The following is a 23182-nucleotide window of genomic DNA, read 5'->3' as shown; positions in this document are numbered from 1 at the left end:
GGACCAAACACCAGGAGATGGTGAGTTCTAGTTCTACCTTAGGCATGAAAATCTGCTCAGTGACTTTGGGCCAATCACCAGGAGATGGTGACTTCTAGTTCTGTCTTACACATGAAAACCAGCTGGGTGACTTTGGGCCAATAACCAGGAGATGGTGAGTTCTAGTTCTATCTTGGGCATGAAAATCTGCTCAGTGACTTTGGGCCAGTCACCAGGAGATGGTGAGTTCTAGTTCTACTTTAGGCATGAAAATCTGTTCAGTGACTTTGGCCAATCATCAGGAGATAGTGAGTTCTAGTTCTGTCTTACACATGAAAACTGGCTGGGTGACTTTGGGCCAATCACCAGGAGATGGTGAGTTCTAGTTCTGTCTTACACATGAAAACCAGCTGGGTGACTTTGGGCCAATCACCAGGAGATGGTGAGTTCTAGTTCTTCCTTAGGCATCAAACTCTGCTCAGTGACTTTGGGCCAATCACCAGGAGACGGCGAGTTCTAGTTCTACCTTAGGCACGAAAGCTGGCTGGGAGGCTTTGGGCCAGTCGCATTCTCTCATCCCAAGCCAATTCACAGGGTTGTTGTTGTAGGGAAAACAGCAGGAGGACAGCAACAAGAAGGAAAGCTTGCCACCAAGATACCAAGCGAGAAGAAGGGAGCCCACTCTCTGCCCTCTCTACTGTTGCTCAGAAAGTCCTTTTCTCTCAGGCCGGGGAAAAAAAAAACGGGATAGAGAAAGATGGCCCAATCAAGGCACTCGCCTCTATCCCAGCTGCGATCATCTCGTTCATAAACCCGCTTCCCAAATCATCTTCCATGCTTGGGACGGAGTCCAAGCTGCGTGGGGGAACCCCAGGGCCCTCGCCGGCATCCGTCTGCAGCTGTTCTTCCTCTAGCACATTGTCAATCCAGCCATCGGGGCTGTCCAGGAACGAGAACGAATCCTCGACTTCCATAGACATCTGGCTCTCTTCAGCATCCATTTCGGCTTCGACGTTTGCACCTAAAATGCCTGCAAGCAAAAAAAATAAAACTCAAGTCCACAATTCACAGTAGGGACTAGGTCCTTGCGGAGTACAAATGCAGGTAGCCCTCGAATTATGACCCACAACCGAGCCCGAAAATTTCCTGTGGTGAAGTGAGACATTTGTTAAGTCAGGTTTGCCCCGTTTTACCACCTATCTTGCCACCGTTGTTAAATGAACCACTCAGCGAAGCGGTATATAAGTCTAAGTGCGCGGAGTCATATCAGTGGGCACATGAGCGTTGCCCTAGTTCAGCGGCGGGCACAGCTGGTTTTCGGGCCTTCCGGGCCCACTGGAAGTTGAGAAACAGGCTGTTTCTGGCCTCTGGAGGGTCTCCGGGGGGTGGGGAGTGGAGTTGAAGTCCACAAGTCTTAAAGTTGCCAAGGTTGGAGACCCCTGCTTTGGAGAATAGCTAGACTCCCTCTTCAACCTGTTCTCCAAAGCACCAGAAGGCAGGACAAGAAACAATGGATGGAAACTAATCCAGGAGAGAAGCAACCTGGAATTAAGGAGAAACTTCCTAACAGGGAGGACAATTAACCAGTGGAACAGCTTGCCACCAGAAGTTATAGGTGCTCCATCACTGGAGGTTTTTAAGAGGAGACTGGACAGTCACCTGTCTGACATAGTATAGGTTCTCCTGCTTGAATTGAACAAATCATAAATAATAATTGAACAAATAATATATTGAACAAATAATTCCCTCAACAATGTCAAACTATTTACTAAATCTACACTACTATTAATCTTCTCATCGTTTCCATCACTAATCTCTTTCCACTTATGACTGTATGACTGTAACTTTTTGTTGCTATCATTAAGGGTTAAATTGCTACCTATGGCCATCATTTGCGTTGTAAATGTTGTACCTTTGATGAAGGTATTTTTTTTTCTTTTTCTTTTCTTTTATGTACACTGAGAGCGAATCAAGAAGAGGGCCGTGAAAATATTTGCAGATCCCTCGCATCCTGGACATAAACTGTTTCAACTCCTACCCTCAAAATGACGCTATAGAGCACTGCACACCAGAACAACTAGACACAAGAACAGTTTTTCTTTTATGTACACTGAGCATATGCACCAAGACAAATTCCTTGTGTGTCCAATCACACTTGGCCAATAAAATTCTATTCTATTCTATTCTATATGCACCAAAACAAATTCCTTGTGTGTCCAATCACACTTGGCCAATAAAATTCTATTCTATTCCATACCTTGATGAAGGTATCTTTTCTTTTATGTACACCGAGAGCATATGCACCAAAACAAATTCCTTGTGTGTCCAATCACACTTGGCCAATAAAAATTCTATTCTGTTCTATTCTATTGAGCAGGGGTTGGACTAGAACAGGGGTCTCCAACCTTAGCAACGTTAAGGTTTGTGGACTTCAACTCCCAGAGTTCCTCAGCCAGCTTTGGGAGTTGAACTCTGGGAGTTGAAGTCCACAAACTTTAATGTTACTAAGGTTGGAGACCCCTGGACTAGAAGACCTCCAAGGTCCCTTCCAACCTGCTTATACTGTTCTGTTGTTCTGTTCTATTACTATCAGCCTCGAATACAATACAAATATCAACACTGACCTTCGTCTGCTTCCTTATTGGCAGTGAGGGCAGACATGAGTTTCTCACTGTCTTCTGTCACCCTGGGAAAGTCTTCTCCATTGGAAGAAACGGCCTCTGGAGTCTCCAAGCTGGAGTAGCTCAGTGCTGGACACTCCAGGCCTCTGGTCAGCCGGGACAAAGTGAGGTTGGAGGTGATGTGGAAGGGGACGGTGACCGAGAAAGGTCCCGAGATGTGGACCCCGGCGCATTTCTCAGCCCGGTTCCTGGAGCTTTTGGGTGAACGTCCTTGAGAGGTCCCTCCGATGAGACCGGACCTGCTGGTTTTAGGGGTGGTGGGTTCTGACTTGGTGGCTTCCTCCTGCGTGTCTTCGCATTTGCTCTTGGCAGACATGTACGTGGATTCGGAGAAGCTGCTGTCAAGTGAAACTGGGCCATCAAAACTCTCGTGTTTTGGAGGTATCTCGGTCCCCCGGCGAGCATCGTCTGCAGGCCAAAGAGAGGGACCAATCAGTGAGAGCTGTGGAGCAACGCCCAGGGAGCCAACCAATGGAAGGGAAGGGAAGAGAAGGGAAGGGAAGGGAAGAGAAGGGAAGAGAAGAATAAAGAGAAGAGAAGAGAAGAAGGGAAGAGAAGAGAAGAATAAAGAGAAGAGAAGAAGAGAAGGGAAGAGAAGAGAAGAATAAAGAGAAAAGGAGAATAAAGAGAAGAAGGGAAGGGAAGGGAAGGGAAGAATAAAGAGAAGAGAAGAAGGGAAGAGAAGAGAAGAAGAGAAGAGAAGAATATAGAGATGAGAAGAATGGAAGGGAAGGGAAGAGAAGAGAAGAATAAAGAGAAAAGGAGAATAAAGAGAAGAGAAGAAGGGAAGGGAAGAGAAGAGAAGAGAAGAATAAAGAGATGAGAAGAATGGAAGGGAAGGGAAGAGAAGAGAAGAATAAAGAGAAGAATAGAATAGAATAATTGAATAGAATAGAATAATGAAGAGAACAATAGAATAGATTAGAATAGTAAAGAGAAGAGAAGAGGAGAAATAGAGAAATAGAGGAGAAATAGAATAGGAGAGGACAAAACAGAATAGAATAGAATAGAAATCACAGAACACAACATAACAGAATAGGAATAGCACAGAACAGAACAGAATTATTCTATTATTCCTGATGCTTCCCCCTACTTTCCCTTTTTACCTATACCTCTTTTTCTCCTTTCTTTCCATTCTCCATTTTCCTGCTATCTTGATTTTCATTTGGATTACTTATTTATTTATTAAATTTGTACGCCACCCGCCTCACTATCAAGTGACTCGGGGCGGCTCCCACTACCATGAATAAATAAAAATAAAACAATATTATGAACGTTCTAATAAAATTATGAAACAAGCCAGCCAGCCAGCCAGCCGTCTCCCGCAAGTCTCTGACCAGGTGGGATCGCCAGAGAAGAGAGAGCTGATGGTAGCAGATCATCATTTCTGCCATCCCGGGGGAGATTAAAGGTAAAGGTAAAGGTTCCCCTCGCACGTATGTGCTAGTCGTTCCCGACTCTAGGGGGCGGTGCTCATCTCCGTTTCAAAGCCGAAGAGCCAGGGCTGTCCGAAGACGTCTCCGTGGTCTCGTGGCCGGCATGACTCAACACCAAAGGCGCAAGGAACGCCGTGACCTTCCCACCAAAGGTGGTCCCTATTTGTCGACTTGCATTTTTTATGTGCTTTCGAACTGCTAGGTTGGCAGAAGTAACAGGACAAGTAACGGGAGCTCACCCCATTACACGGCGCTAGAGATTCGAACCGCTGAACTGCCGACCTTTTGATCGACAAGCTCAGCGTCTTAGCCACTGTGTCCCTCTTTATTAGACTAGGCATACCCCGATTCCTGCAACTGTTCATCGTATGCTTTAGCCTTCAGCCTCCTAATCCTCTTTGCAGCTCTTTTCTGCCCTCTTTCTAGAGTCTCAACATCTTTTTTGTATCATGGTGACCAGGTCATGGTGCTGTGCTCTCTCTCGCTCTCGCTCTCTTAGTTTAAAGATGCTGTTTGGTACTCAAATCCAAACTGATATTCCCACCTTTACCTTCACTGTCCGAACACGTCTCCGTGGTCACGTGGCCGGCATGACTCAACACCAAAGGCGCACGGAACGCTGTTCCCTTCCCACCAAAGGTGGTCCCTATTTGTCTACTTGCATTTTTTACGTGCTTTTGAACTGCTAGGTTGGCAGAAGCTGGGACAAGGAACAGGAGCTCACCCCGTTATGCGGCGCTAGGGATTCGAACCGCTGAACTGCTGACCTTTCGATCAACAAGCTTAGTGTCTTACCCACTTAAGCAACCGCAACCCTATATCAGAGGAGGTTACAAACGGTTTAACCATAGTTGGCGTCGGATTTATAATCTATTGTGTGAATAGGATTGTAGCAGGGTTTTTTTGTTTTGTTTTTTTGCAGATTTTGGCTGATTTTTCGACCTACCGTCACCGACAGACTGCACGCAGCTGAGGGAATCCATGCTTTTGGCTGGACGTAGGCGCATCTTAGCCAGTTTGTCATCTGGAACAGAAAAGGCAGAATTGAATTCCCTCAACCTCAAATGTTCCTGTTACGAATGCAGGTTTTTTTTTTTCCTTACCAAAAAAACAACAACAAAAAAACCAAAACAAAAACAGGCCCCGGGGGAAAATTCAGGAAATCCTCCATTTATATCCGGTCGCTTAAAGAACATTCAAAGTTGGGATGGACTGTTAAAAAAAGGGAACTGGCTCAAACTGACCAGACATAAAGTTTTGAACTTTAGTAACATGAAAACTGATTATCATGTGGGAAAGACACCTCCTGAACATGCAAATTGTGTGTTAACAAGATCAGGCTTTCATGGGATGATATGAAAATGTTACGTGGTACACATCAAGCTAGTGAGAATGCTTACTAGATTAAGTTTTTGGCTCGTGAGTCTTTTTGATTTACAAGTCAAAAGGAGGGCTTGGAAAATATCTACAGATCCTTCACATTTTGGGCATAAATTGTTTCAACTTCTACTGTCAAAACGATGCTATAGAGTACTGCACGCCAGAACAACTAGACACAAGGACAGTTTCCCCCCGAATGCCATCACTCAGTTAACAACTCATTCTCTAATAAGTAAAGTAAAGTAGAGTAGAGTAGAGTAGAGTAGAGTAGAGTAGCGTAGCATAGCATAGCATAGCATAGAATAGAATAGAATAGAGTAGAGTAGAGTAGAGTAGAGTAGAGTAGAGTAGAGTAGAGTAGAGTAGAGTAGAGTAGAATAGAATAGAATAATATATAGAATGGAATGGAACGGAATAGAATAGAATAGAATAGAATAGAATAGAATAGAATAGAATAGAATAGAATAGAATAGAATAGAATAGAATAGAATAGAATAATATGTAGAATAGAATGAGTAGAGTAGAGAGTAGAGTAGAGTAGTAGAGTAGAGGTAGAGTAGAGTAGGTAGAGTAGAGTAGAGTAGAGTAGAGTAGAGTAGAGTAGAGTAGAATAGAATAGAATAGAATAGAATAATATATAGAATGGAATGGAATGGAATGGAATAGAATAGAATAGAATAGAATAGAATAGAATAGAATAATATGTAGAATAGAATAGAATAGAATAGACTAGAGTAGAGTAGAGTAGAGTAGAGTAGAGTAGAGTAGAATAGAATAGAATAGAATAATATATAGAATGGAATGGAATGGAATGGAATGGAATAGAATAGAATAGAATAGAATAGAATAGAATAGAATAGAATAGAATAGAGTAGAGTAGAGTAGAGTAGAGTAGAGTAGAGTAGAGTAGAGTAGAATAGAATAGAATAGAATAGAATAATATATAGAATGGAATGGAATGGAATGGAATAGAATAGAATAGAATAGAATAGAGTAGAGTAGAGTAGAGTAGAGTAGAGTAGAGTAGAGTAGAGTAGAGTAGAGTAGAGTAGAATAGAATAGAATAGAATAGAATAGAATAGGAACTGGAAGGGAATTTGGAGGTCTTCCAGTCTAGCCCCCTGCTCAAGCAGGGGAACCTATCTTATTTCAGACAAGTGACTGTCTAGTCTCTTCTTCAGTAGACATACCCAATTCCTACAACCATTCTTCGTATCTTTTAGCCTCCACTTTTTTCACTGCAGTCTTTCCAAAGTCTCAATATCTTTTTTATACTTTTTTTTTTGGGGGGGGGGGCATTTTTCTAAAAGTAAAGGAATTCCCAACCTTTCCCAAGCCTCTTTTTACTTGTGCCTAAATAAAAATATATTAAATTACATTTCTGGCACGGATCCCGTTTTGGCCAAAGGCACGACTGGCTAAGAATGTTGTCCATGTTTATAGCTAACATGAGAAGGATCTGAGCTTGGGCAGCGAAGAGAAAACCACCATGGGAAGCCAGAAAGAGGGACACGTTTGGGAGGAATGTCAGGCAGAATCCCCTACTCCTTCCTTGGCCTTCAGTGATCCATGATGTCCCCAGAACCAGCAGGAGGAGGAGAAATGTAAACCTCCCATTAGGGGAGCCCTGTTTTGAACCCCTCCAAAGTGATGGTAGTCTTTCCCAAGCCCTATCCTCGGAAAGCTGGGTTGAATGCACACTGGCGAATGGAGAACTCCAGTAGTGGGATTCAGCCAGTTCGCACTACTTTGGGAGAACCGGTTGCTAACTTTCTGAGCAGTTTGGCAAACTGGTTGTTGGAAGAAATCATTAGGGCAGAGAACCGGTTGTGAAATTACTTGAATCCCACCTCTGGGGTGTTTTTCCACGACATGGGAGACAGGCAGGGTTGGGATTCAGGCCGGTTCGGACCGGTTCGGGCGAACCGGATGTTAGTTTTAATCTGGTTTGGTGAACTGGTAGTTGCAAGGACTGGCTGACTCCACCCACCCCGCCTCTCCCCTCCCAGGAGTCTTCAGACGGTCAATTTTGGATGCCAGGTAAGTGCCGGGCCCACGCGGAGGCTCTGGGACGGCAGAAACAGGCCTTCCGGAAGTACTGGAAGTCCAAAAATGGGCCTGTCTAGAGCCCAGGGGAGGCAGTTTTCGTCCTCCCAGAGGCTGAAGAAAAGCCTCCGGAGCCTGGGGAGGGTAAAAAATGGGCCTACCAGAAATTCCAGAAGTCAAAAAATGGGCCTGTTTCTGGCCTCTGGAGCCCGGGGGAGGCAGTTTTCATCCTCCCAGAAGCTCAAGGAAAGCCTCTGGAGCCTGGAGAGGGTAAAAAAAAGGCCTACCGGAAGTACCAGAATCCAAAATGGGTCTGTTTCCGGCCTCCAGAGCCCGGGGGAGGCAGTTTTTGTTCTCCCAGAGGCTCAAAGAAAGCCTCCAGAGCCTGGGAAGGGTAAAAAATGAGTTTACCAGAATTACTAGACGTCCAAAAATGGGCCTGTTTCTGGCCTCTGGAGCCTGGGGAGGCTGAAAACGACTCCCCCCCACATGGTGCAGGAGGCTGAGTAGGCCACGCCCACCGTGGCCACGCCCACCCAGCAACTGAGCAAAGAACCGGTTGCTAAAATTTCTGAATCCCATCCCAGGGGTGCAAGCAACCACATGCGTGTGGCGCAGATTGCTATGCTCCGTGCATGGATTTTGCCTGCGTGAGGAAGACCGGGTGTCTCTTACTTTTGTCTTCTGCCTTATTCAACTTGGATCGTCCTAGGTTGAAGATGGACTTCCATTTCTTGGCCTTGACGGACCCTTTTCTTCTGAAAAAAGAGGTGGAGTTCTGGTTACAAAGGATGCTGAGGGGGAAAGGCGTATATTTAGGGGACCTTGCCCTCTCTTGCCCTGCATTTATTTTTGTATCGGTGTCTTCTGAACGTTTGCCAAGAAAGGTCTTTGCCACTTTGCCTAATTGGACCAAGGTTGGCGAGAGGACTGAGGAATTTGTGTTGGGAGGAATTTGCTTTAATTTAAGTCGGACTACGCCGAGAATGAAGTAATTCTCAGCTGTCTGAATAAAGTTTGTTTTTACGCTGACTTCCTGCTACCTACTTGGGTCTCGGGTCACAACACTTGGTTAGGAGAAGCTGCTCTTCTCTTGGAGGGAGCCGGAAAAAGCAGAAGAGATGGCCGCTTACTTGCTTTCGCTGAGTTCGATGATGGTGTGGTAGGGTCTCATCTGGGGGGGCCCATCGCCCTGGTTGAGCATGGTGGGCACATTGTAGGGAGTGCAGTAGTCAGGTAGGACCATCGGCGACAGAGCCAGCAGGGATCTCCGGATGGATTCACGGGTACCACCTAGGAACGATGACAAAGAAGCTCTGCATTTAGATACGGTTATAGAGAGTGTAGCTCAGATTATAGAGAGTATAGCTCAGGGGCTAAGACAGCTGAGCTTGTCGATCGAAAGGTCGGCGGTTCGAATCCCTAGTGCTGCTGTGTAACGGGGTGAGCTCCCGTTCCTTGTCCCAGCTTCTGCCAACCTAGCAGTTTCGAAAGCACATAAAAATGCAAGTAGAAAAAATAGGGACCACCTTTGGTGGGAAGGTAACAGCGTTCCGTGCGCCTTTGGCGTTGAGTCATGCTGGCCATATGACCACGGAGACGTCTTCGGACAGCGCTGGCTCTTTGGCTTTGAAACGGAGATGAGCACTGCCCCCTAGAGTCAAGAACGACTAGCACGTGAGGGGAACCTTTACCTTTACCTATAGAGAGTAACAGAGTTGGGAGGGACCTTGGAGGTCTTCTAGTCCAACCCCTTGTTTAAACTGAAGACCCAATATCCTTCTGCACACATTGTTGTCCAATCTCTTCTTAAAATCCACCAGTGGTGGAGCACCCACGGCCTCTGGAGGCGAGCCGTTCCACCGATTAGAATAGAACAGAGCTGGAAGGGACCTTGGAGGTCTTCTAGTCCAGCCCCCTGCTGAAGCGGGAGAACCGATACCATTTCAGATAAGTGACTGTCTAGTAGTCCAGTGTTGGCAAAGTGCTGAAATGGGAGCGTGCGCGTGTCACGTGCATACGTGCCGGAAAGTGGAAGAGCAGCCACCCGGAGTGCATGTGTGTGCCGGGAAGATCATCTTCCAGTTTCCGGCGTGCGCATGCTCACAGACTGCCAGCAGCTCTTCTTCGCGTGCATGCGCACAAGAAACTGGAAGACCAGACAGCCGGTGCGCTTGCGCACCTAGAAGCCGTGAAATCATCTTCCTGGCGCGCGCACACACATGCCACTTCCGGCACACATGCCATAGGTTCGCCATCACAGGTCTAGTCTCTTCTTAAAAACCTCCAGTGATGGAGCGCATATAATTTCTGAAGGCAAGTCCTGTTCCGCTCTTTAATTGTCCTCACTGTTAGAGGGAGTTTCTCTCTCGGATTAGTTTCCAACCATCGTTTTCTTGTGCTTTGGAGAATAATTTGACCCCCTCTTCTCTTTGGCAGCACCTCAAATATTGGAAGACTGCTATCATGTCCTCCCAATCCTCCTCGTTGTTAGACTAGACACATCTAGCATCCCCAACTGTTCAGTTCATCATACGACCTAGGACAGGGGTGTCGAACTCAATTTCATTGAGGGCCACATCAGGGTTGTGTTTGACTTTGGGGGGCCGGGGTGGGCACGGCCAGCTTGACGTCACTCATGTCGGGGGCACCTCTGGTGGCCTGAGCGCTCTGCCAGCAAAAGTGAACTCATGAGCTCTGTTTTCGGCTGTGACGGCCTCCTGCAGACCTGGCAGCAGAGTCGGACTGTGAGGAGGCTGGGGAGGACAATGGGCCAGTCCTGGAGTCAGGGAAAGGCCCAGACGAGGGCTCTGCATCGGAGGCAGAGGTGGGGCCAGAGCCATCTGGGAACGATGTGTGGACTCCGGAGCCTCCAGAGGCGGACAGCAGAGAGGCAGAGGAACAGGAGGAGTCTATTCCTAGTGCACGCATGCAAAGAGCTGACAGAAGGCAAGAGCAGCTCAAGCAGAGAGGACGACTCAGGAGTAAGGCTAGGAGATGATTGGCCCCTCCCATAAGGCTTAAAAGAGCAGCAACGGCTCTTGGGCTCTTTGTAGAAAAGCAACGTTGATTCCATTTCTTCTTGTCAGCGTCTCTTGAATTTTGTGGGTTTTTTTCCAAGGAAAGCCTTTGGCAGGTTGCCAAAGACAACAAAGGTTGGTGATAAGGCCGAAGGAACTGGTTATGAAGAATTTTGTTTTGGACAAAATAAAATTTGTTCTAATAAAATAAGTTTGTTCAGGACTGAATTGTGTTTGAAGATCATTACTTGGGCCTCGGTCACAACACAGCCTTCTGCCAGCGAAAATGGAGCAGGCCCTCCTGAGCTCCATTTTTGCTGCCAGAGGCACCGTGGTCCAGTCCTTCGCTGTTTCCAGAGTGACCCAGCGGGTCAGATCTAAGCACCCCGCAGGCCAGATCCGCACCCAGGGCCTTGAGTTTGACACCTCTGACCTAGGATACCAAACCTTTGTTGCTCTTCTCTGCGCTCTTTCCAGAGTCTCGATATCTTTTTTTAAAAAAAATCGGTGGTGACCAAAACTGGACGCGGCGTTCCAATTGTGGTCTTATAAAGCGGTACTAGCACTTTACGCGATCTTGATACTAGCCCTCCGTTGAGGCAGCCTAGGATTGCATTGGCTTTTTTAGGGAAGCAAACTTTTATTTTTTTACTTTTTCCTGACGTTGGAAAAAGGACTCACCGCACAGAGGGGCGTTTCCAAATATCTGTTCCACGTGGGTCAGGATGAACTCCACCACAATGGACTGGATACGGACTTCCATGAAGGCTGCGGTGCCATTGAATCCGGAGACTTCAATGTCCTTCGACCTGAGAAGGAGGCGAGAGGAAATGGAGGAGAAACAGATCCGGCGGTGGGAGTCAAATAATTTAACAACTGGTTCTCTGCCCTAATGACCAGATGGATGGGCGTGGCCATGGTGGGCGTGGCCAGGGGTTGTGACAGGCAGCACTCGGCCTCCTACACCCACCCCCCCGGGAACAAAAACGGGCCACAGGGGAGCGCTACACCCAGATTGGAAGCCTCCCGCACCCTCCATGGCAACCTCTCTTACCTGAGCAGGTTGGGGGCCCAGACTATAGCCAGGTTCCTCACGTGCATGTTGGTCTTGGAACTGAAAGACGCCATGTGGACCAGGTGCTTCATCAAGAATTCCAAGGTTCTGGTTGCAAATTGGATTTCGAAGCAGAGACGGAAAGAGGAGAAAATCCAAAAGACAGGATATATGAGCCTCAGCCACTGTCAGATGGGAACCTCTTGATTTGCCATTTACACCCTTTTTCCCAGCCAGGTAGTGAATATCATTCGGTTAGTTTCTTAAAAACTTACCGAACCTCCTGCTCCTCCCCCTCTTCCTCCTGCTCCTCTTCCCTTCCTCCTCCGCCTCAATTTGTCCTCCTCCTCCCCTTCCTTCTCCTTCTCCCCTTCCTTCTCCTCCACCTCCTCCTCTTCTCATTCTCCTCCTCCTCCTCCTCCTCCTCCTCCTCCTCCTCCTCCTCCTCCTCCCTCTCTCCTCCGCCTCTGCCTCAATTTGTCCTCCTCCTCCCCTTCCTCCTCCTCTTCCCTTCCTCCTCCTCCTCCTCCTCTCATTCTTCTCCTCCTCCTCCACCTCCTCCTCCTCTCCTCCTCCCATTCTTCCCCTCCTCCTCCTCCTCCCTCCTCCTCCTCTCATTCTTCTCCTCCTTATTCCTTTTCCTTCTCCTCTCCTCCTCCTCCTTCCCCTTTTCCTCCTTCTCCTCCTCCCCTTTCTTCTCCTCCTCCTCCACCTCCTCCTATTCTTCTCCTCCTCCTCCTCTCATTCTCCTCCTCCTTCCCCTTTTTCTTCTCCTCCTTCCCCTTTTCCTCCTTCTCCTCCTCCCCTTTCTTCTCCTCCTCCTCCACCTCCTCCTTTCCTCCTTCTCTTTCTCCCCGTCTCCCCTTTTCCTCCTCCCCCTTCCCCTCTTCTTCCTCCTCCTCCCCCTCCTCCTGCCAGGAAGACAGGGCCATAGGCAAACAGCGTCCCTACAAATACCGGTGGTGTGGTGATGGCAGCTCCTTTAGCACTTCCTTGATTTTTTCCAGGCGGCTTTCTTCCAGCTGGATGGCCACCGCTTCCTGGAAGGAGGAGGACATTGGTGGTCAGTTGTCCATTCCATTTGCTAAACACCCTCATTGTTCTCTCACTCCAGCGGAGGAAGCGACCACGTGTTGCCTCTCAAAGCTGAACCGTTGGGTGATCAGGTGTAGGGTTCGGGAGTTCGGAACGGGCCCAATCGGTCATGGAAGTTTGAGTGGAAGATTAAAGGAGCACAAAATGGATTCCCACCCCCAGTAAGGAACCAAACCTGGTACCGCCCAGGGTGATTCTTGTAAGCTGAGCTCTTAATATAATATAATATAACAACAGAGTTGGAAGGGACCTTGGAGGCCTTCTAGTCCAACCCCCTGCCCAGGCAGGAAACCCTACACCATCTCAGTCAGATGGTTATCCAATATTTTCTTAAAAATTTCCAGTGTTGGAGCATTCACAACTTCTGCAGGCAAGTCGTTCCACTTATTAATTGTTCTAACTGTCAGGAAATTTCTCCTTAGTTCTAAGTTGCTTCTCTCCTTGATTAGTTTCCACCCATTGCTTCTTGTTCTACCCTCAGGTGCTTTGGAGAACAGCCCGACTCCCTCTTCTTTGTGGCAGCCCCTGAGATATTGGAAGACTGCTATCATGTCTCCCCTAGTCCTTCTTTTTATTAAACTAGACATACCCAGTTCCTGCAACCGTTCTTCATATGTTTTAGCCTCCAGTCCCCTAATCATCTTTGTTGCTCTTCTCTGCACTCTTTCTAGTCTCAACATCTTTTTTACATCGTGGCGACCAAAACTGGATGTAAAAAAGGTGTGAATCTTATTGATTCACACCTACAGACGGAATCTTGCCAGACTGAAGTATCTCCAATTGCATTTGCAATATACTCTGGGAATTATTTGGGAGATACTGCCTTCACCCTCTTTCTCTTACACATAACACCCAGGCTAAGTTGCCTCTTTTTCCTCTGGAGTGCAGTCCCTACTACGTCATGGGAATCCATCTCCTTACTACATTACTCGTAGTAAATAATCGGTTGTAAATCAAGAGCCACCTTTCCTATCTGCATTTAGAATCTGTTAAAGGAACGATTAGGAAGAAGCTTCAGGATAACAGAAGAGTTGGAAGGGACTTCGGAGGTCTTCTAGTCCAACCCCCAGCTCAGAAAACCCTACCATTTCAGACAAATGGTTGTCCAATTTTTTCTTAAAAATGTCCAGTGATGGAGCACTCACAACTTCTGGAGGCAAGTTGTTCCACTGATTACTTTTTCTTAGCTGTCAGGAAATTTCTCCTTAGATCTAGGTTGTTTCTCTCCTTGATTAGTTTCCATCTGTTGCTTCTTATCCTGCCTGAAGGTGTTTTGGAGAATAGGTTGACTCCCTCTTCTTTGGGACGGTCCCTCAAATAGTGGAACACTGATATCAGGTCACCCCAATCCTTCTTTTCATTAAACTAGATATTAACAGATAGATAAACCCTACAACATTGTAGGTCATTTAGTCCAACCCACCCGGCCAAGCAGGAAACCCTACAACATTACTGACAGGTGGCAGCCCAGTCTCTTCTTCTTTTTTTTTTATTACAAAGTTTTACAAAGTTTTTGCAAATTCTCCCTCCACCCCTCCCTCAACCTCTCCCCCCTCCCCCTCCCCCCTTTCCCCAATCCACACACACACTTCCCAGAGGAAAATACAGGGTATAACATTTAACAATCATAAACTAGACTACACTAACTATCCATAGGCTCCTCTCCCTCCTCTTCTTCCTCCTTGGAACCTTAATTCCCTTTTTATATATATATATAACAAGGAATACAAGTACAATTCTTACATTCTATTCATTCATAAGCTATTTGATACTTCTTAGTCTGATACTTATTTTGAATATAATCAATCCATCTTCTCCATTCCAATATGTATCTTTCTTGTGAATAGTCTTTCAAATACGCTGAAATTTTTGCCATCTCTGCTAAGTTTGCTACTTTTAATGTCCATTCATCAATAGTAGGCAATTGTTCCTTCTTCCAATATTGCGCTACCAATAGTCTAGCTGCTGATATTAAATTTAAAATCAGTTTATTCTCTATTACCGTACAATCCGTAATTATACCCAGTAAAAACAACTGCGGAGTAAACTTTATCTTCTTTTTCAAGATATTTTGCATAATCCACCAATTTTTTATCCAAAATGATTTGATTTTTTTACATGTCCACCATATATGATAATAAGTAGCATCATCACAATCACATCTCCAACATTTAGCTTGCAAGTTCAGATATATGCACGCTAGTTTTTTGGGATCTAAATGCCATCTATAAAACATTTTGTAAAAATTTTCTCTTAAATTTTGTGCTTGTGTAAATTTAACATTTCTAACCCAAATTTTCTCCCAAGTTTCCATCATTATAGGTTCCTGTATATTTTGTGCCCATTTTATCATACAGTCCTTAAACTAATTCCGTTTCTGAATCTATTTCTATCAATGCATTATACAACCTTTTAATATGCGATTGACTTTGATCTCTAATTTGTTTTACCAAGTTTTCCTCGTTCTCCATGATACCAATTTTCTGGTTTTCTTTCCATCTAGCTTGTCCATACTGAAACCAAATATGAATTATCTTTTCCTCTTTCATTGTATTTAAAGATTTCAATTGTAGTTTACCCTTTTCCATAAAAAGAAGCTCTTTATAAGTAACCACCTCCTGTTTTTGTTCTGTACTTATATTCTCTATCACATGTCTGGGAATTGCCCATATGGGCATTTTATAGCTTAACTTGTATTGATACTTTTTCCAAACCCGCAACAAAGCCTTTCTAAGTATGTGAGTTTTAAAAACTTTATCCACCTTTTTATCATATAGTAAAAAAAGCATGCCATCCATATAACAAATCATAACCCTCTATATTTAATATTCTTTCTTCTGTTGAATTAAACCAATCACTAATTAGTGATAGGGCAGCTGCTTCATAGTATAATCTTAAATTAGGCATTTTGAGACCCCCCTCTTTCACATGTATCCTGTATTATTTTTAACTTTATTCTCGGTCTTTTACCCACCCATATAAAATTATTAATTCCTTTCTGCCATTCCTTCAAATTTGCATCTTTTTAAAGTATTGGTATCATTTGAAACGAGACTAAAAACCTGGGCAATTAATCAAGGAGAGAAGCAACCTGGAATTAAGGAGAAACGTCCTCACAGTGAGATCAATTAACCAGTGGAACAGCTTGCCACCAGAAATTGTGGGTGCTCCATCACTGAAGGTTTTTACAGATACAGATGAACAGAGTTGGAAGGGGCATTGTAGGTCATCTAATCCACCCTGCTGCCCAAGCAGGAGACCCTACATCATTCCTGACAGATGGCAGTCCAGTCTCTTCTTGAAAGCCTCCAGTGATGAAGCTCCCACAACTTCCAAAAGCAACTTCTGTTCCATGGATTGATTGTTCTCCCTGCCAGAAAATTTCTCCTTATTTCCAGGTTGAATCTCTCCTTGGTCAGTTTCCATCCATTGGGGCCTCTGGTGGCTCAACAGACTAATGCAGTCTGTTATTAACAGCAGCTGCTTGCAATTACTGCAGGTTCAAGTCCCACCAGGCCCAAGGTTAATCAGCCTTCCATCCTTTATAAGGTAGGTAAAATGAGGACCCAGATTGTTGGGGGCAATAAGTTGACTTTGTATATAATATATAAATGGATGAAGACTATTGCTTGACATAGTGTAAGCCGCCCTGAGTCTTCGGAGAAGGGCGGGATATAAATGCAAATAAAAAAAAATGTTCCTTTTCTGGCCTTCAGGTGCTTTGGAAAATAGCTTGACCCCCTTCCTCCTCTCTGTGCAGCCCCTCAAATATTGGAAGGCTACTCTCCTGTCTCCCCTGGTCCTTCTCTTCCCTAGACTAGCCAGGCCCAGTTCCTGCAACCGATCATCGTATGTTTGAGCCTCCAGTCCCCTCATCATCCTGGTTGCTCTTCTCTGCACTTTTTCTAGAGCCTCAACCTCTTTTTTTTATAGTGTGGTGACCAAAACTGGAATATAACGATAAGAAATCAATGAAACGGAACGAAGGGTGGCCTGCAACAATCATACTTACCGCAAACTTATCATACAGCTGGTAGGTCAGGAGTGGATTTGGCAACTCCCTGAAGTAAGCTTTGCAAATGGAGCTCACACAGTGAACGTCCTGCAGATACGGCTCTTTGTTGAGGTCAGGATTCCGGTCATTTTCAAACTCAAGCCTGAGAAGGATTTAAGGGGAGATGGGGAGGAAATGAAAAGGTAGTGGGACACAGCAAAGGTAGTTGTTGTTGCTTCAGCCCCACCCCACCTCTCCGGGCCTGGCCCCCTACCAGAAAGTGACTCAGAGAGTGAGGGAGAAGGGCCGTCGGGGCTCCCCTCTGCAGGGCTGGTCTCTCTGGCTCAGCTCCAGAAGCCAGAGGCAGGCCAGGTGGAGGAGGTAATGAGGCCTCTGTCTCCTGTATCTCCCCCCGCCCAGGAAACGCTTCCAGACCCAGCTGAGGACAATCAGTCCTGGTTAGATCCCAGGTTTCGTAGACAAAAAAGGTGGGAACAACAGAAGAAGGGGTGGAGCAGGCCTAGAAAGTGCTGAGTCACGGAGCCACACCCCACAGGGTATAAAAGCAGGAGGGGCTGCTCTACTACTTCGTGACGGACAAACCAAACTGACTGGAGAAAACTTGAGCAGAACTATTTGACTGAGCATTTGGCTTGGATTGCTGTTTGTTCCTGACTTCCTGGTTGCTCCGGTAACGAGCTTCTGACACGCCGGCATCAAGGAAGATAAAGGAAACCTTGGCAGATGTTCGCTGTTTTTTTTGCCAGAGCTGATAGCTGCCGTGGACTAAATTGCTGGCTAACTGAGTCAGTTCACGTGTCTCCCAGACTGAGGTGGGGGGACAGAACAGTAGCCCTCAACTTACAGCAGTTAGTTTAGTGACCAAAGTTACAAGGGCACTGAAAAAAGGGACCGTTTTTCACACTTATGACCATTCCAGCTTCCCCATTGGTCACATGATTTACATTCAGATGCTTGACAACTGGTTCATATTTATGTTGGCTGCAGTGTTCCACGTGCAGTAGTGAGATCCGAAACAGTTTCTACCGGTTCACTGGCCGCGCATGTGCGCTTATATGCCAAATGCGCGTTACGTGTGCATATGCAGTGCGCACCAAAAGAAGGTTTTGGAAGGTAAGTAGAACAGCGAGGGGGGGGGATCAACTGTAGTGCGCAATTTAGCTTTGCTAGAAAGCAGAAAATCCTAATTTTTGCTAGAAATTTGCTAGAAAGCAGGAAAACGCCACAGCTGACGATCGGAAATACCGGTTTGGAGGAACTGGTAGCTTTTTAAACTGCTGGTTTAATCGAACTGGTAGCTTTTTATCTACCGGTTCACCTGAACCAGTAGCTTTTTTTTTTTAAACTACCGGTATTATGAAAGTTCCGTGGGTATAAACTGAGGCGACTGTGCTTCAATTCAATCTAACTTTATTAAACACTACAGAACGGTTGAATAGCTAGAACAGTAACTGGAACAACAACAACGAACAGCTCTCTGACAGCTCTTTTATAGAGAGCTGTCAGATGGCTGAACCAATAACAACCCTCGGTTTTCCCGCCTCCTATTCGGCCCGCGCCTTAGCCAATCAGCAGTCTCCCTAACTCAACAAATTCCGTGATTCACTTAACAAATGTGGCAAGAAACGACGTGAAATGAGGCAGATTTTCTCACCGAACAACTTAAATTTTGGGTTCAGTTGTTGTCATAAATTTATTTATTTATTATTTACATTTCTATACCGCCCTTCTCCGAAGACTCAGGGCGGTTTACAGCCAAGTTAAAAAGACATATACAAAAATTAAAACACAATATTTGAAATTTAAAAATCTGAAACCATAAGGCCAAATATTAAAATAACAAGAAATAAAACCACTCAATTAAAAACTACTCTTAGGCCAACCCTGCTCGTTGAAACAAAAAAGTCTTGAGCTCGCGCTTAAAGGCCCGGAGGTCGGGAAGAAGGCGTAGCCCCAGAGGCAGTTCGTTCCATAGGGTAGGTGCCCCAACAGAGAAGGGACACAGTCTAGTCAAATTGATAGTCTCGTCCCATTTAAGGAGAGCTTAAATTGTGGGGAAGGGGAAACGTGTGAGAGGAGGCCACATTCCTTATCAGAGACCCCAACCTATGAGGTGGTCTTTGGTCCCTCTCAAAACCAGAGGAGAGACAGTCCTTCCCATAGAATCTAGTCTGAAGGTACTTACAGGCAGGGGTGGGCTTCATAAATTTTAGCAAGGGGTTCTCTGCCCGGTTGCTGGGTGGGCGTGGCCATGGTGGGCAAGGCCTAGTCGGCTCCTGCACCACAGCAGGGGGGCATTGCCCTCCCCAGGTTCTGGAGGCTTTCCTTGAACCTTCGGGAGGGTGAAAACGCCCTCCCCAGGCTCTGGAGGCCCTCTGGAGGCTGGAAACAGGTCCATTTGCGCCCTTCCCGAACTTCCGGTAGGCCCGTTTACTGCCCTCCCTGAGCACACACGCCCTGCACATCCAAAATGGGCCATGTGGGGACTCCTGGGAGGGTCGGGGTGGGTTGGTGGGGCCAGCCAGGAGTGGGATTTGGGGGTTCTTCGTACTGCACGGAATCCCGAACCCCTGCGAACCCCGCACAGTCCACCCATGCTTAGAGGTCATCTAGTATTTAGACTACAATGATGTTTAGTTAATGAAAAAAAGACTTTTAGAATAGAATAGAATAGAATAGAATAGAATAGAATAGAATAGAATAGAATAGAATAGAATAGAATTTTGTATTGGCCAAGCGTGATTGGACACACAAGGAATTTGTCTTGGTGCATATGCTCTCAGTGTACATAAAAGAAAAGATACCTTCATCAAGGTCTGGAGTGGAATGGAATGGAATGGAATAGAATAATAGAAAAGAATAGAATAGGATAATATATACAGTAGAATGGAATGGAATGGAATGGAATGGAATGGAATGGAATGGAATGGAATAGAATAGAATAGAATTTTTATTGGCCAAGTGTGATTGGACACACAAGGAATTTGTCTTGGTGCAGATGCTCTCAGTGTACATAAAAGAAAAGATACGTTCATCAAGGTACAACATTTACAACACAATTGATGATCAATATATCAACATAAAACATAAGGATTGCCAGCAACAACGTTACAGTCATACAGTCATAAGTGGAAAGAGATTGGTGATGGGAACAATGAAAAGATTAATAATAGTGCAGATTTAGGAAATAGTTTGACAGTATTGAGGGAATTGTCTATGACCATCTCACCACAGGACAACTCACTCTGGGACAAGAGTTATGCTAATATCAAAGAAATGGTGGAACAGAATAATAATAAAAAAAAGGATGCCAAAGGAGGGACAGAATGAAATGTGAATGACAAAAATTAAAAATTGGGGGGGGGGGAGCATTCAAAAAAACAAAACAAAAATGGAGCTCTGAGCTCCTGAGCTCTGTTTTCACTGGCAGAGGCCCTGAAGGCCGGTCCTTCTCTGTTTCCAGGACGGCCCTGCGGGCCAGATCTAAGCACCCCACATGCCAGATTGGCCCATGGGGCTTGAGTTTGACACCCCGCTCTAATCCTTCATTAGAGTAGTAAGGTAAAGGTAAAGGTTCCCCTTGCACATATGTGCTAGTCGTTCCTGACTCTAGGGGGCGGTGCTCATCTCCGTTTCAAAGCCGAAGAGCCGGCGCTGTCCGAAGACGTCTCCGTGGTCACGTGGCCAGCATGACTCAACACCAAAGGCGCAAGGAACACCGTGACCTTCCCGCCAAAGGTGGTCCCTATTTTTCTACTTGCATTTTTTATGTGCTTTTGAAACTGCTAGGTTGGCAGAAGTAACGGGACAAGTAACGGGAGCTCACCCCATTACACGGCGCTAGGGATTCGAACCACTGAACTGCCGACCTTTCGATCGACAAGCTCAGCGTCTTAGCCACCGCGTCCCTCTTTATTAGATTAGGCATACCCCAATTCCTGCAACTGTTCATCGTATGTTTTAGCCTTCAGCCTTCTGATCCTCTTTGTTGCTCTTTTCTGCCCTCTTTCTAGAGCAGCGGTTCTCAACCTGTGGGTCGGGACCCCGTTGGGGGTCGAATGACGATTTGCCAGGGGTCGCCTAAGACCATCGGAAATATGGGAAGTATACTTGCGAGTCGAAGAATCGCGCTCCAATGGTTGACTCCACAAGCCAGCTGCAGGCTCTTCAAATCGCTAGCCAAATTCGGCTTCAGGCGGATGAATTAAAAAAGAGAGAAATCTTTGCTCTGATGTCTCCCTCTCAAGCCAGCTGCAATCACTCCCAATCGCTAGCCTAATCTGGCTTCAGGCGTGATGAACTTAATAGGGGAGGAGTCTCCGCTTTAATGCCTCCGTCCTCAAGGCAATCGCAAGCAGTTCAGATCGCTAGCCAATACGGCTTCAGGCGCGATAAATTCAAAACGAAAATAATTTTATGGTTGGGGTCGCCACATCGTGGGGAATTGTATTAAAGGGGTCGCCACATCGTGGGGAATTGTATTAAAGGGGTCGCAGCACTATAAAGGTTGAGAACCACTGTTCTAGAGTCTCAACATCTTTTTTGTATCATGGTGACCAGGTCATGGTGCTGTGCTCTCTCTCGCTTTCACTCTCACTCTCATTCTCGCTCTCGCTCTCGCTCTCTTAGTTTAGAGATGCTGTTTGGTACTCAAATCCAAACTGATATTCCCATCTTTACCTTAATTTTTGGATGTTTAAAGAGCCTCCGGAGAGCCGGTAGATGCCGTCCACAATCCCGCGCTTTTCCACAAACTCTGTGCAGCTCTTCAGGACCTGGGGAACTGGAGAAGCACCAAGATTCAATTTGGGAATGGTAAATCTCTCCAAGAAGCTCTCAAATCAGCTAGGAAAAGCTCATCACTCACCTAAAATACTGGGTAATTTCCTCCTAACGTTTCTCCTAAATTAGGACTTCCGCAAAGTTTGGAAAACCAGGAAGACTGGCAATCCCTGGGGTGCTGGTTGAACAATCGAAGGCAATCCACTCACACCTCATCCTTGGTCAACTCAACATTCCTCCATCACTGGTTGATAAAATCCCATGGGAGGCATCTCTCTCGATCCCAAAGCAGTAGTAAAATTCAGCTGGTTCGGGCCGGTTCGGGTGAACCGGCAGTTAAATTACTGGCTGGCCCCGCCCCTCCCCTTCCAGGAGTCCCCACGCCAGAGTTGGGATTCACTTACCTTTCCTACCGATTCGCAAATGTGAGTGCGCGCACGCAGTAGTCGCACATTAGGTCTGGGCAGGTGGGTGAAGCCTCCCGCAGTCGCTGCTACTGTTTTGCACGATCCGGACAGAACTGGCTGAATCCCACCACTTCCACACATGCCCCATTTTGGCTCCCAGTTAAGTGCAAGGAGGCCTACTAGGCCCAAAATGGGGTGCGGAGATGCGGTGTGTCCTTCCCCTACAGCCCGTTTTTGCTCCCAGGGGGCCGAGTGCTGCCTGTCACACTCCCTGGACATATGTACCATGGCCACACCTACCCAGCAGGTCATTAGGGCAGAGACCTGGTTGTTAAATTATTTGAATCCCACCACTTTCCCAAAGGTGCTTTTTCCAAAGTCTGTTGTGTCTCGCCCGCTTTCACCGCAGCTGGGGCTTTCTTACCTGCTTCTGAACGCTGAGGAATGTCCTAGTATGCCTCCCGGCCCCAGTCCTGGCTCCATGCCCAGACAGGCTGAGGAGGAAGAAGTACCTCCAGCCCCCAGCTCTGGCTCCATGCCCAGGCAAACGGAGCAACTAGACCCCCCCCTCCCCCACAGCATGTGAGCCTGAGGAAGGTCAATTACCAACAGCTGCAGACTGGAGTGACCCTCCCTTCAGAAGAATTGATAGGCGGCGGCGACAGAAGGAAGGGAGGGGCAGGCCTGGATAAGTGCTGAGTCATGGAGCCACACCCCATGGCCTATATAAAGGATCTGCTTTCTGGCATTCTCTGAGTCAGGCAAAGTCTAACATATCTTGCTGAAGTCACTTTCTGGTCTCCTGCCTGCTCTGAGGACTTTGCTAGGACTTTGGCAGAGCTGCAGAGGCACGCCTGATTCGGATTTCCCTGACCCGGCCGTCAGCGGAGGAGTGGGACACGACAAAGTCAACTAGACTTTCTTGGGTTTTTTTTCCTTTGAAAACATTTCATTTCTCATCCAAGAGGCTTCTTCAGTTCACGAATTTCATGAAACTGCTTCAGTTCAGGTTCAATTCAAGCTTCATGAACCGAAGGAACTTCTTGGATGAGACGTCAACCTTGAAGCTGACCTGACCGGAGCCATCTTGGAAGCTTCAGTGTTGTCACACTGGAGCTGAGGGATAGAGAGGGGGGGGATTTGAGATAGCTGGGGTTTTGTAGCCAAAACAAAATAACTTTCTCTTGGGAACCAAGGTCATTCTCACACCTGGTCAGAGGAAGGCGGAGTGATGTCACCAGGCAACCAGACAGAGCTGTGATTGGACCATGGCATAGGATCAGGTTA

The 23182-nt window shown here is 46.4% G+C and overlaps 1 protein-coding gene across 4 annotated transcripts in view; it reads right to left on the bottom strand.

The window, feature by feature from the left end:
* The window catches only part of ARHGAP30 (Rho GTPase activating protein 30), a 46032-nt gene that overhangs the window by 7265 nt on the left and 15585 nt on the right, over positions 1-23182 (bottom strand). For 2 of the 4 annotated variants that reach the window (XR_009152369.1, XM_058160030.1), the window contains exons 2-11: positions 21387-21489; positions 16704-16848; positions 12554-12636; positions 11597-11704; positions 11224-11351; positions 8656-8815; positions 8198-8280; positions 5043-5120; positions 2604-3068; positions 759-1009 (exon numbers count right to left, since the gene is read on the bottom strand). Coding sequence is in view for 3 of the 4 variants with exons in the window: in XM_058160030.1 (XP_058016013.1) it covers positions 759-1009; positions 2604-3068; positions 5043-5120; positions 8198-8280; positions 8656-8815; positions 11224-11351; positions 11597-11704; positions 12554-12636; positions 16704-16848; positions 21387-21489 (1604 nt within the window). In the remaining variant the exon portion in view is untranslated. The remainder of the gene's footprint in view (positions 1-758; positions 1010-2603; positions 3069-5042; positions 5121-8197; positions 8281-8655; positions 8816-11223; positions 11352-11596; positions 11705-12553; positions 12637-16703; positions 16849-21386; positions 21490-23182) is intronic. The other 2 variants (XM_058160031.1, XM_058160032.1) reach the window with 2 other exon arrangements.

This window comes from Ahaetulla prasina, chromosome 17, assembly GCF_028640845.1.
Source record: "Ahaetulla prasina isolate Xishuangbanna chromosome 17, ASM2864084v1, whole genome shotgun sequence".
Lineage (NCBI taxonomy): Eukaryota > Metazoa > Chordata > Lepidosauria > Squamata > Colubridae > Ahaetulla > Ahaetulla prasina.
The sequence above is the reverse complement of the archived record's forward strand: the minus strand, read 5'-3'. Positions and strand labels throughout refer to the sequence as shown.